The 14,086-nt window shown below is 34.4% G+C and overlaps 1 protein-coding gene across 9 annotated transcripts in view; it reads left to right on the top strand.

The window, feature by feature from the left end:
* Positions 1–14,086, top strand: part of CSNK1G3 (casein kinase 1 gamma 3) — a 105,226-nt gene that overhangs the window by 54,194 nt on the left and 36,946 nt on the right. For all 9 annotated transcript variants that reach the window (XM_017519436.2, XM_017519434.2, XM_017519432.2 and 6 more), the window contains 2 exons: positions 5,879–6,027; positions 8,216–8,450. In XM_017519436.2, the coding sequence (XP_017374925.1) occupies positions 5,879–6,027; positions 8,216–8,450 (384 nt within the window). The remainder of the gene's footprint in view (positions 1–5,878; positions 6,028–8,215; positions 8,451–14,086) is intronic.

The raw sequence follows: 14,086 nt of genomic DNA, 5'->3' as shown, positions 1-14,086 counted from the left end.
CCCATGATGTAGAATTGTGGGAGTTAACATTCAAGATGAGATTTGGGTGGAGTCACAGCCAAACCATATCAGTGACTCTTTAGAAATATTTCATTTTAAGGCTAGGCGTGCTGGCTCATGGCTATAATCCCAGCACTTTGGGAGGCTGAGATGAGTGGATCACTTGAGGTATAGAGTTTGAGACCAGCCTGGCTAACATAGGGAAATCCTAGCTCTACTAAAAATACCATAAAAAGATTAGCTGGACATGGTGGCACGCGCCTGTAATCCTAGCTATTTGGGAGACCAAGGCAGGAGAATAGCTTGAACCCAGGAGGCCAAGGTTGTGGTGAGCTGAGATTGCACCACTGTATTCCAGCCTGGGCAATAAAATGAGACTCCATTAAAAAAAAATTATTTTAAAAGTAATACATGGTTTAAAATAACAACAATTTTAATCAGCAGTATTATAAAAAGTAAATAATAAAAGTTTGTCTTTCATAGTTATCTCCAAAAATAGTTGAAGGCTGTATTATATTCCATAGAATCGGTATGACATAATTAGGTTGGTGCAAACATAATTGCAGTTTTGGGCTGTGAATTTTAAATCATTATGACTAGGCTCAAACACATCTTTATTAATCAAAATAGGACCCATTACAGCCAACACATTTTTGCTACCAAGAAATAAGTTTATTTGTGTAGCATAAAAATCTGTGCTTTGGGATTTGATGAACTCTTGGACGGCATTTTTACTGCATCCTGCTGGTTGTGGAAACGTTTTCCCTGCAAAAAGTTGTTGAGATGCTTGAAGAAGTAGTAGTTGGTTGCCGAGAGGTCAGGTGAATATGGTGGAGGAGGCAAAACTGCATAGCCCAATTTGTTCAACTTTTGAAGTGTTGGTTGTGCAGTGTGTGGTTGGTGTTGTGGTGGAGAAGAATTGGGCCCTTTCTGTTGACCAGTGCCAGCTGCAGGCATTGCAGTTTTTATTGTATCTCGTCAGTTTGCTGAGCATACTTCTCAGATGTAATGGTTTCGCTGGGATTCAGAAAGCTGTAATGTAGCAGACCACAGCCGACCATCAGAGAGTGACTGTGACCTTCTTTTGGTGCAAGTTTGGCTCTGGGAAGTGATTTGGAGCTGCTTCTCCATCCAACCACTGGGCTGGTTACATCACCAGTTGTCATATAAAATCCACATTTTGTCTCACATCACAATCCAGTCAAGAAATGGTTCCTTGTTATTGCATAGAATAAGAGAAGATGACACTTCAAAATGATGGATTTTTAAAAAATTTTTGCTCACCTCATGAGGGACTCACTAATCGAGCTTTTTCACCTTTCCAATTTGCTTCAAATGCTGAACTACCATGGAATGGTTGACGTATTCTTTGGCAACTTCTTGTGTAACTTTAAGAGGATCAGCTTTGATGATTGCTCTCAGTTGGTTGTTGTCAACTTCCAATGGCCAGCCACTATGCTGCTCATCTTCAAGGTTCTTGTCTCCTTTGCAAAACTTCTTGAACCACCACTTCACTGTATGTTAGTTAGTTCCTGGGCCAAATGCATCATTGATGTTGCATGTTGTTTCCGCTGCTTTATGAACCATTTTTGAACTTGAATCAAGAAAATCGCTCATTCCATAGTCTAAAATAAATATAAAATAAACAGCAAGTAGTAAGTCATTACCAAAAATACATAAAACGAAAAACATGCATTAAAATGATGTGTAACCTGATGACGTTTAAGAATGTATTCCAGTATCAAACAGAAAATTCCAACAATGCAAAAACTGCAATTACAGTTGCACCAAGCTAATAATTTGTTTAATTAGCCTAGAGTTGATGGATTTTTAGGTAGCTGCCAGTTCTTTTTGCAACTGTAACAAACAACGAAGCTTGAACATCACTGTATGTATATGTATGCTTACTTTGTAAAGGATAGGGTAATTTTTCTCTAAAAGCAAAATGATAGGGTAATTTTCCTTCAAAAATAAAAGGTTAGGGTAATTTTCCTCCAAAAACCTACTACTTTCTATTCTCATCAATGTTTTAACCCACAACTTAGTTAATCTTGACTAATTAATTTTTTAATTATGAATATGCCTTTGACATATCCATAATTAAAAAATTAATTAGTCAAGATTAACAAAGTTAATCTACACCAGAATTTGACAAGCGATTGTTTCTTAAAGGTCAGTTACAATGTAGAGTATAGAAATCATGTCAAAAACCTTTTTCTACTCTCGTACATTAAAATCCATTGTACTTTGAACCATTTACCCATGTGTGATTTTGTAACTACATGCATTGTCCTTGGGAGAACACTGGTTCATTGAGTTATGCATGTATTTCAAGTACTGACACATTTCACTACCCAAAATTAAATCATAGTAGCTAATATTACCACAATTTCATCAGAACAAGTTTTTAAGTATTAGAAAACTGTCAAGGTCATCATAGCATATAAAAATTTTTTACAAAATTCCAGTTGCTTGAAACCTTTATTATTGATGTCAGTTTTTCTTGAAATAGTAGAGTACATTCATTCATTATTGAAAATGCTTTTTATTTATTTATTTTGCTTCATTGCAGTCTTGAGTAGAAAAGTTAAAATTGGATTTTCTTGTCGTGCTCTCAGTAGTTAATGGAAAGCATTTAGTCTTTCACCATTAAATGTGATGTTAGCTGGTAGTTTTTCCTAGATTCCTTTTATCAGATTTAGGAACCCTCTATTCCAGATTTTTGAGTGCTATGTCAAATGCTTTCTTAGCACCCATTAAGATGATCTTATGGTTTTTGCCATTTATTCTATTATTATGGTGAGTTACATTGGTGGATTTTTGAATATTAACCCAACCTTGTATTCCTGGGTTAAAGCATCCCTAGCATGCTGTGTCGTTCACTTTTGTATTCATAATGCCTAACCCAGTCCCGTAAAGATATAGTATATGTTCAGTAAGTATTTGTTCAATTGAATAAGACAGTGAAATTCCTTTAATGGTTTTCCTGTTTTGGAAACTGTTAAAAGCATTTGGAAAAAACCAGTCATTTTATAAACTAAAACATACTGCTATCTGTCTTATTCAGAAGTCATATCTCAACAACGTTAACTATTGGGAATATAGATGGTGATTCAGAAGGAAGTAGAGAAGCCTTTTGACAATCCTTTCATTGAAGAAGTTCAAAACCTTTTTATTTTTACATTTTGCATATAGTTCTAACAAGATTTGATGTAACCTCCATGCACCCTACATATCAGAAATAACAAACTGGAGTAGAATAAGTTATTAGAGATTGTTAAATTGAGAGGATGTAAATTAACTTTCAGTGGCATAGAGGGGGAAAAAACATTATGGAAAGAATTTTAAAAGCCTAGTAGCTGAGAGCTGTTAATGTTGTGGTAGCTGAGGGCTGTTTGTAAATCTTAATTGCCTCTCTAGCTTCTTAATGTATATAGAATTGTAAAAGCAGGATTTTAGAATTGGAATAAACTTAAGCCTCTCATTCCCTGTTTCTGAACCTTTTCTCCACCTTTACACATGTGAAGGGTAGATATAACAGATACATATAAGAGCAGCTTGGTAGGAGTGGCTTTAGAGTGATTCCCAGTAGCAAGAGAAGATGAGACAAGTGTGTGTGATGCGTGTTTGCAGGGGGTGCTGACATATACACATTGGAGTGTGTCAGAATCTCTGTTTCTGGGGAGGGCATCATGTATGTAGTTTCAATTTGTACCCATTCCTGCTTTGATTACACTGTTTCTTTTCTTTCCTTTTTTTTTTTTTTTTTTTTTGACAGAGTCTTGCTCTGTCACCCAGGCTGGAGTGCAGTGGCACCATCTCTGTTCACTGTAACCTCTGTCTCCTGGGTTCAAGTGATTCTCCTGCCTCAGCCTCCCAAGTAGCTGGGACTACAGTGATTACACTATCTTCCATTCCCACCTGCAGATGTTCTGCTCCCTCATTCATATTCATATCTGAGAAATACTTGTCTTATCTAAATCACTAATATTGTTATAGATAAGTAAACTGAGGCCCACTTGAGAGGTTGAATGACAAGCTAGCCATACAGCTGAGGAATATTAGGTTAGACTAAGAATGTAGTTGTCTTGGTTTTTAGTTCAGTGTTTTCTGTTCTATAATAATTTATATTCAGAATAATAGGGTAAATAATTATTATATTTAAATACATTTTAAAAACTTTATTCAAAAGAATTTATTTTTTAAATATTATATTTAAAAACTTTTTATTAAAAAGAATGAGAAGTTTTTATTAGGTTTTCCCTTTCAATATACTGAAAAAAAAAATCACTTGGAAGTAAAACTTGAGACATTTGTGGTGGAAGAAGTTCATTTTTTCATGCTAATAGATACATAAATGCAGTGTTAAGTGTCAAACTAAATAATAGGGAAACTCTAAAAATGATATTTAGGAGTGGACATCACAATGGGAATATATGTGAGTATATTCAGGGAGGTAAAGGAAGACAAGAGTTTTTAAAAGAAAAATGGGGAGGGTCACATAAGTTGTTCTGAGACAATTCTCCTTGGCTACAAGGATCATTAACAAGAATGGCATCAGTCCAAGATTGGACAGGCAGTTGCTGGACAGATATCCTCACAGAGTAATTTTTTGTAAGGTTGCAGTGGCTTTTGTTCCAGGTTGTGGTTTTTACACTTTTGTGATAATTCTTGTTATCAGGCATATATATGTGTAAGAACCCTCCTTTCAGCTCTCTCCCTAGATCTGTCTGTCAGGGCTTTAACACAAGTGACTCCATTTTGATTTTGACAACTTCCACATAAAGGAAATTGATCCCTTATATTTTAGTTTATTGGGAATCTGTTAGCTCTGAAAATAAAATACAGATGACTTCCAGGCATTCAGACTTCATATTTGGAGTCTGTATTATTTTGTATGGCTGCATAATGAATTATTACTAGATCTTACTGGCTTAAAATGAAAGACTATTATTTCACAATTTCTGTGGGTCAGGAATACAGGCATGGCTTTGCTGCGTCTTCTGTTTAGAGTCTTACCACGTGGAAATTAAGGTGTAAGCCTGGACTACAATCTACATGAGCCTCAGTGCTCTCTTCCAAGTTTATTGGTTCTTGCCAGAATTCAATTCCTCATGGCAATAGAACTGAGGCCCTTACTTCCTGGAGGATTCTTATCTGGCATGTGGCTCCCTCCATGGCTTGGTGGTTTGCTTCTTTAAGGCCAACAGGAGAGTTCTCTGCTGCTTCCAATATCTCTGACTTCTAGACCTTCTTTTGGCTCACCTGAGTAGATCAGGCTGACCAGGAATACTCTCTCTTCCTTTTGATCAACTTAAAGTCAACCGATAGGAGATTTAATTACATCTGCAATGTAAGTTAGCCTAGTCACAATAGTGAGATCCCAGGAATCCTGCCCACATTCAAGGGGAGAGGTTTATATAAGGTTTATCTACCAGAGGGTGAGAATCTTGGGGGTGAGGGGTGATCTTAGCAGTATGCCTACCACAAGGTTATTAAACCCAGTAGTGTCTCTTGTTCCATAGAACTGGAATCTTTCCTATGTGCTAAGTCTTTCTCCAGGCCATTGAAATATAAAGCAAAAAAGCCCAGCTTTTGTTCAGTAGTAAGGTGTGATAGAGAGAAACAATGAAGTACTGTTTATAATGTAATTCAGTTTATGTAGCTGCAACAGAGGTGTATCTAGGGTATCATGTGAACATCAGAGAGAAGATATTGGGAGGTGGGGAGGTTTGGTCAAGAAAAGTATGTACCTGGGAAAAGTAATAGTACTGCATTAGTTCTTGAAAGTATAAAATTTTAAATATCAATTTTTAGGAGGAAAACCTTAGTATTTAGGATAATGAAATTATTTAATGACTATTTCTTATTCCCCCAGATGGCATACCTCAAGTTTACTATTTTGGCCCTTGTGGTAAATACAATGCTATGGTGCTGGAACTGCTGGGACCTAGTTTGGAAGACTTGTTTGACTTGTGTGACAGAACATTTTCTCTTAAAACAGTTCTCATGATAGCTATACAACTGGTAAGCAAAATAGGGTATTTGACATTGTAACAAGTGCATGGTTGTTGGTCACAAATTCATCTTTAAAGTTCTGTGATATTGTCTTACAGAGCATTTGACCTAATACAGATGTTTCTACTTTTCATATTGTCTTTCTTTCTGGGATCCATGTAACTTAAAATAACTGAGTCAAGTGTATTTTAGTTGTATAAAAACTGATATGTTAACTGCATTAAGATGAGAATGCTCAGTTTGAGAATTAAGTTGTTTTTGCTAGCAGTTTTTTCATATAAAAGATGAATACTTCAAAAGAGAATCCTCAGAAACATGGATTCTTTATGGATTCCTTTTTTTTTTTTTTAAGACAGAGTCTCTCTGTGTCACCCAGGTTGGAGTGCAGTGGCACGATCTCGGCTCACTGCAGCCTCTGCCTCCCGGTTCAAATGATTCTCCTGCCTCAGCCTCCTGAGTAGCTGGGATCACAGGTGCGTGCCACCACGCTCAGCTAATTTTTTGTATTTTTAGTAGAGTCAGAGTTTCACTGTGTTAGCCAGGATGATCTCGATCTCCTGACCTCGTAATCCACTTGCCTCAGCCTCCCAAAGTACTGGGATCACAGATGGGCGTGAGCCACTGCACCCAGACAGAGAAACATGAAATCTTAATTTTGGTAATAAACTTTATGACCTCGAAAAACAAGAAGCAAACTAATGAGCATGTCTTGATAAATTACTTAGACTTCAGGGAATCTATGGGATAATAATTCGAGAGTGATTTTAAAGCAGTTTTGAAATAAATGCCAATAGAAGGGTGCTGCAGAAGTCTTAAAATTGTTTTTATTCATTGACTCATTAACTTCTACAGATTTATCCTATGGATGTATTCATAGGTACTTAAAGCTTTATATGAAAGGATGTTTATAATTAAAAAATGGCAAGCAACCCAAATGTGCAGAAATAACAGGGCTAGTTGAATAAATTAACAGCCAGAGGAAAATATGCAGCTATTAAAAAGTACATATTAAAGGATGATTCATAGGCTAGGTGTGGTGGCTCGTGCCTGTTGTCCCAGCACTTTGGGATCCTGAAGCGAGAGGATCACTTGAGCCCAGGAGTTAAAGATCAACCTGGGCAACATAGTGTGATTCTGTCTCTACAAAACATAAAAAATAAGCCATGTGTTGTGGTGTGCTTGTGTAGTCCCAGCTGCTGAGGAAATTGAGGCAAGAGGATTGCTTGAGCCTGGAGGTTGAAAGTGGAAGCTGCAGTGAGCTATGTGGTCCAGCCTGGGTGGCAGAATGGGACCTTGTCTCAAAAAAAAAAAAGAAAGCCACCAAAAACCAAACAACAGTTCTCTCCGAACAAAACAGAATATTTTATGATGTTAAATGCTTATATCATTAAGAATATATATACATAGAATATTGTATATTATGTGATGCAAAGTTTATTAAACAAACTAGAATGACCTGTGTAACCATATGTTTACATTGCATTGTTAACCATGATTATCACTAAATGGAGCAATTTTATGTTCTTATTTGTAATATTCTGTTTTAGGATAGTTTGTAGAGTGAACATTGAAAATCTGTGAAATAATTAATAAAAATGAACTAGATTATTAATATTAGAGTTGGATTCCAGACTTTCCTAGCTTTAAGATTAATCATTTTTAAATGTTTAATACCTAGGAGAAAGTAAAGGAAATGTGTTATGAAAAGAAAAAGATACTGTTAGTGTTGTTGTTTTTATTTAATAGTTTAGACTCTTAAATTTCTTTAATATAATTGTAAAATTGCTTGATTATTGAACTGATAAGGAAGACTATATTGCAACACTTTGCACATATCTGCTTATACTTTTGAGTTCAAGGTCTTGTATTAATATGGCTTTTTGATTTTATGAAGTAACATCCTCTGAAAGTGTTGATTGAATCAGGCTTACTGATATGAAAGGAATTCATAAAATTCAAATACTCTTGTTTCTCAGTGACCATAATAGTAAAAGCAAAGGTTTTAAATTGTAATTCGATATGCGTATTTGAAGAACAACATGGTGACACATTATCTTACTTTTAAAGGGTTGAAACAATTTCTGATTTATTTCTTTTGTATGTTTTCATTGTGAAAGTTCTGTCTTGCTTTTATCATACTTGCTTAGGCTAGTCTAAGCCCAAAATAAAACTTCTCTCTTTTTTTTTTTAAATCAAGATTTCTCGCATGGAATATGTCCATTCAAAGAACTTGATATACAGAGATGTAAAACCCGAGAACTTCTTAATAGGACGACCAGGAAACAAAACCCAGCAAGTTATTCATATTATAGATTTTGGTTTGGCAAAGGAATATATTGATCCAGAGACAAAGAAACACATACCATACAGAGAACACAAGAGCCTTACAGGAACAGCTAGATATATGAGCATAAACACACATTTAGGAAAAGGTATGTGTACCTTTTGTAAGTATGGAAGCTTGAATTCAGCAGCTATGCTAACACTGTGTGTTTTTATTTGTTATGGTTCAGTTTTTGCATATTACAATAGCTTTTATTATAATTTTCATTTATCACATCTACCTAGAGTTTACTTTCATTTATTTTTTAATAAAACTCTTTGAAAGTAAGTTATTATAGAGTAAATGAATGACAGCTATACTTCCATTTTCTGTGTTTTTTTTTTTTTTTTTTTTTTATGTAACTTGAAATGTCCAACTTTGGTTACAGTTTTGGAGATGCTTTTAATTATTTCTCTTACAAAATGTAAGAGAATACCAAATTTTAACTGAATTTCGTGCATGTGGAAATTTTGGATTGAGACTATAGCTCTCCAATATGGCTAGCCACAGAAATAGCAATTAGCCTAATAAGTGTAATGCTAAGAGCATATACCTTAGAGGTGGGCAGAGCTGGCTTATGTGTATGCTAACTGTGACTCTGCACAAGTTTAACCTTTTTAGGGGGTTTCTTACTGGCAAAAAGAATAAAACAGTATCAATGTCACAGAATTTTTTTTGTAGCTTTTTTCTTTCACCCAGGTCCATTTATTTATCATATCCCTTCAATCATTTTCATCTGGAAAAGTTCCCCAGTCGTTCTTTATGGCTCATGACCCTAATATTTTTTAGGAGCACAGGCTATTTTTATAGGATATCTCCAGTTTGGGTCTGTCATTTCTCTTTGACTAGATTTGGGTAGGCATTTTGAGTCCAAATATAATAGAAATGAGACGTTCATTGTGCATCATGTTGGGTCACTTGCTTGGGTGATTATCTGCCAAATTTCTCTACAGAAAAGTTTCTTATTTTCCCTTTGTAATTAAAAAGTATTTTGAAGTTAGATTTTGGGATTATGTAAATATGTTGTTCCTCATCAGATTTTTACCCTCTAGATTTAGCATCCATTGTTGATTTTCTAACTCCATTATTTCTTATATTTACATTTCCTTATTTGTCAGTTGATATTCTAATATAAGCAGAAGCTTTCCTTTTTACCTCAGTTATTGACTTACGTCTATATAAACTTATTCTTATTTAATGTAATGTATTGAATGCATTATCATTATTTATTTGATATCCAAAGGGTTCCAGATTTTACCACTGGCTGCACCTTCAAGCTGGCTACTCTGTCCTTTTAACACGTTCTCATGATTCTTTGAGTACTTTATTACTTTCTGGTGCAGCAAGTTCTTATAAACAAACTCATCTTGCAGATTCTCTTCTGAAGCCCCATAATCAATCCTTTTCTCCAAGAAGTTCTGAATCCTTTTATCGGTTAATGGTATTTAGAAACCAAGATTTGGCCACTGAATATGCTCATTAGCAGTGGTATGTTGTTACTGCTAGGCCCTTTGTGCAGCAGAACTAGGAAGTGTTTGTGCATATATGTATACACATACACACATAGAAATATGCCTATATATGTATATAATATATACACACACAATATCTATTAAAAACTTTGAGTTTATACTGATACACTTCTAATTTCAGTCTGTCAGTACAAAATAGTATTTTCCTTTTCTATATTTGTAATTCCCATTCCTTTTCCATATTTGTATCTTTTTTGTTAACCAACAGTGAGAAATCTGGCTATCACTACTCATATTTACTTGTTTTTAAAAGCTGAGGATTCTCAGAAAGTAGTTGCAGATTGCCAAGTGGTACCACTTTATAAAGCAAGTCTACTAGAATTATAACATTTGTAATTCTTATTTTATTTGAGTTCTTTTTTTATTTGAAATTTTTATTTAAAATTTATAATGGGTAAAATATATATTTGATTATATAATTTGTGAGTATTGATGAATATGGACACTATGTAACCCATAGCACTTTCAAGATTTAGAAAACTATCATCCTATAGACTTCTATTTTACCCATCTTAGGCATTCCCCTTCTTTTCTAGAAGCAACCACCGATCTGATTTCTATCACAACAGATGAGTTTTGCTAATTCTATTACTTCATATACATGGAACCATCCAACTTCTTTTGGTTGGTGTAATGTCTGTAAGATTCATCTATGTTGTTGCCAGTATCAGCAGTTTATTCTTTTTTAATGTTAGGTAAAATTCCATTGCACAAACTGCTTACTCGGTCAAATGTTGATGGACGTTTGATTGAGTTTTTGACTTATGAATAAAACTTTTATAATATTCTTACAAATCTTTTTGTGGGCATATTTTTCAGTTTGGCCCAATAGTAGGTGTTATTTAACTTTATAAGAAATTGCCTGTCTGTTCTCGGGAGTGTTTGTACCTTTTTTTTTTATTTCCACCAGCAATGAATGAAAATTTTGTTTTATATTCTTGACAACATTTAGTGTTCTCAGTCTTTTTCATTGTAGCCATTCTAGTGACTAGGGGGTGGTCTTTTAATTCCTTGTGATTATTGTTTCTGAGATCTGTTTCATGTATGTATTGGCTATTTGTATATCTTCTTTTGAGAAGTGTGTGTTATTTTATTGTTAATTTTATTGTTAATGAGTTCTTTATATATTCTGGGTAGAATTATTTTGTCATATATATGCATTGTGAATAATTTTTTCCAGTCTTTGCTTGCCTATTCATTTTCTTAATGGTATCTTTTGATGAGCAGAACTATTAAATATTTATAAAGTCTAGTTTGTCAGTTTTTTTTTTATAGTTATTGCCTTTTGAATTCTAACAAATCTTTACCTTTATGTGGTAAGGTAAACAAATCTATACCTTCGTTACATTTTATGCTTTCTTCTAGAAGCTTTATGGTTTTAGTGTTTACTTTTATGTCTGTGGCCCATCAGAATTGATTTTTTTATATGCTGTGAGATAGGGTTTGAGGTTCTTTCTATGATATCATATTCTTTCCTATTGAATTTTGTGTGTTTCTTAAAAAGTCAATTCTAGATTATATTTGCCACAGTCAGTGTTCATCACAGAGGAAGTACAAACTTAATTATCTGCTTTTAGATATTCTGCTTTCAAATACTATTAGACATCTCACAACAGATAGACAGAAATGTGAACCAATCAGTACATATCCATCACTGCTGCTCAAAAGTACCTTCCAATATACAATCACATATTTGGACTGAATCTTGGAAGTCATCTAATTCAACTTTCAGCTCCTGATCTTACCCTATTCTTAGCTTTTTCTCTAACCATTCTCCCCAGCCTTAGCTACTGCATAGAGCATGTCCCTATCCAGTAGGGACTGCCTCTCAATCATAACTGAATAGGATGTGGCATTTTTCCTGACAGCCCATCTGACTGTAGGCTTATGGCATTTTTTTTTTCAGGCATCTGAAATGCCTGAAAAATGTCAATTTTCTTTTTCTTTTTTTTTTTTTTAAGAAAAGTATCAAATATTTAAAATTATAAAACACAAGTTTTATTCAGATAATATTTCCAGGTGATAGCCTTCAATAGCTGACGTTCCTAATAGATTTAAAAATATGATTGGGTAGCTATAAAGCTTTTAGGATTGTGACTTCTGTTAAAACTAGGCACACTTGTATTTATTTACATGTGCAGTATCTGTGAGAAATTTTCATTTTATGGGAGTTAACAGACTATTTTATAACTAACAAAGGTTCACCACTGTTTTATTGTGAGACATGAAGTCACAGCTTCCTTAGGGCCTAATGTTCTTTATCTGAACAATGGTAAATGTAACAGCATTCTATTTGTAGAAATGGTGAAGTGAGTGTGATATGTTTGTCGTTGTTAGGAAAAGTCCTCAGTACCTGGGAAATGAGATTTAACTATTGTGATAATCTCTCTTTACTCCTCTTTCAGGAATAAAACAAAAATTTATTTCTTTGGCAAGTATAGCAAATAGCAAATGTTTAATATTTACTTTTCCCCATTTATAAACACCCTACTTCTCAGTTTTCAGGTAAAACTCAGGAGTAGATGGGTAATATTAACAGATAAAAAATTTTGTTCCCAAGATTACATGAATTCCTACTTAAAAAATTAAGAGTAAGCTAAGATAATATCAATTTGGATGCTAAGGAATTAAAGCTTTAATTTGGTAAATTGGGATGCCTTTGGAGATGGAAGACAGTGGTTTTTTAAGTTTATAGTACTTGGTCTTGTGAGGAGTCAGGAAGAGATAAAGAAGGAAAAGGAGCAGAAAAAACCTGACCTTTTAATGTGATTTTAATTTGTGCATATATTATTTATGCATTCCCTGCTTTGCCTGGATCTTGATGATTACTTTTTTTTTTTTTTTTTTTTAGACAGAGTCTCACTCTGTCTCCAGGCACCAGGCTGGAGTGCAGTGGCGCGATCTTGGCTCACTGCAATCTCCGCCTCCTGGGTTCATGCAATTCTCCTGCCTCAGCCTCCCAAGTAGCTGGGACTACAGGTGTGCGCCACCACGCCCAGTTAATTTTTGTATTTTTTTTTTTTTTTAATAGAGACGGGGTTTCACCATGTTGGCCAGGATGGTTTCGATCTCTTGACCTCGTGATCCACCTGCCTTGGCCTTCCAAAGTGTTGGGATTACAGGCATGAGCCACCACGCCCGGCTGGTGATTACTTTTAAAGCCTTATTTATTCCATCTTTCCATCCATCTTTCCATCCATTCGTTCATTCTTAGGCACTCAAGGACTTCTTGCTCACATGAATTTTTCAAAATAGAGTATTTGGTCAAAGAAACATTATATGTGTTTGTAAGTATTTTTCCTTTTTGGAGACTGACACTTATATTAGGCTTAAAAAGGAAAAAGATGTTCCTAATACAATAATATGGAAGAGTATTGTAAAATCACATAATAGAAATTAGCATTTTATTCTTGTAGTATCTATTGATTTTAACTAGGTCATTTATGTTTAGAAGGCATTTATACCTTTCTTGTATCTGTATAAGTCTCTGTCCAAGATGCAGTCTTGATAAAGCTTTGTGTTACAGATGTGGATTTCCATAGTGTCCTTCCATGAAAACTTTCTTTAGCGTTGTCATATTGTTATTTTTGTGTCAGATCTGACCATGTGTCTACTTTCTAATATCTTTTTAAAGACTTTTGTCAGCTGCCTTGAACCTCATTATCTTCCTTTGGATGACTTTTTTTCCCCTTTATGTCTCTTGTTGAAGTCATTTGATACTAAGTAAATAATGTATATTTATCTTTGGTGGGTAGTCTTTAAATAAAAATCAAGTCTTTTATTTTTAAATTTTCATTGGTTATTCAAGAAGAAAGAAACCAGGATTTGAGGGTTAAGTTCGGAGTTGCTTTGTAAGTGTTAATAAAAATCTGTGTTCATAGGAGAATGATGTTTCAGGTTTCTGAGTGGTAAGTTCTCTGAATAGAGAGAAAGAATCACAGAGTTGTGGTGTTCCAAAAGTGGCTTCTTTCTGTACTAGCATTCTGTGATGTGATTCATATAATTTAATTTCTAGGTTAATTGTCCAAATTTCTGAGGCCTGCTCTTTAAGCTGCTTACACAGCTTTTTTGCAGTTCAAAAACATGTATTTACATTTTATAATTGTATTATAACAGTTTAAAGTGTATAATTTCTTGTTAAAGTATAATGAATGTAATTGATACTTTCTTGATGTTTCAGGGTTTAGTTTTTTTTTTTTTTTGATTACTGTTA

This window comes from Cebus imitator, unplaced genomic scaffold (assembly GCF_001604975.1).
Source record: "Cebus imitator isolate Cc_AM_T3 unplaced genomic scaffold, Cebus_imitator-1.0 Scaffold744, whole genome shotgun sequence".
Classification (NCBI taxonomy): domain Eukaryota; kingdom Metazoa; phylum Chordata; class Mammalia; order Primates; family Cebidae; genus Cebus; species Cebus imitator.
Note: the sequence above shows the minus strand (reverse complement) of the source record. Positions and strands in the feature narration are given on the sequence as shown.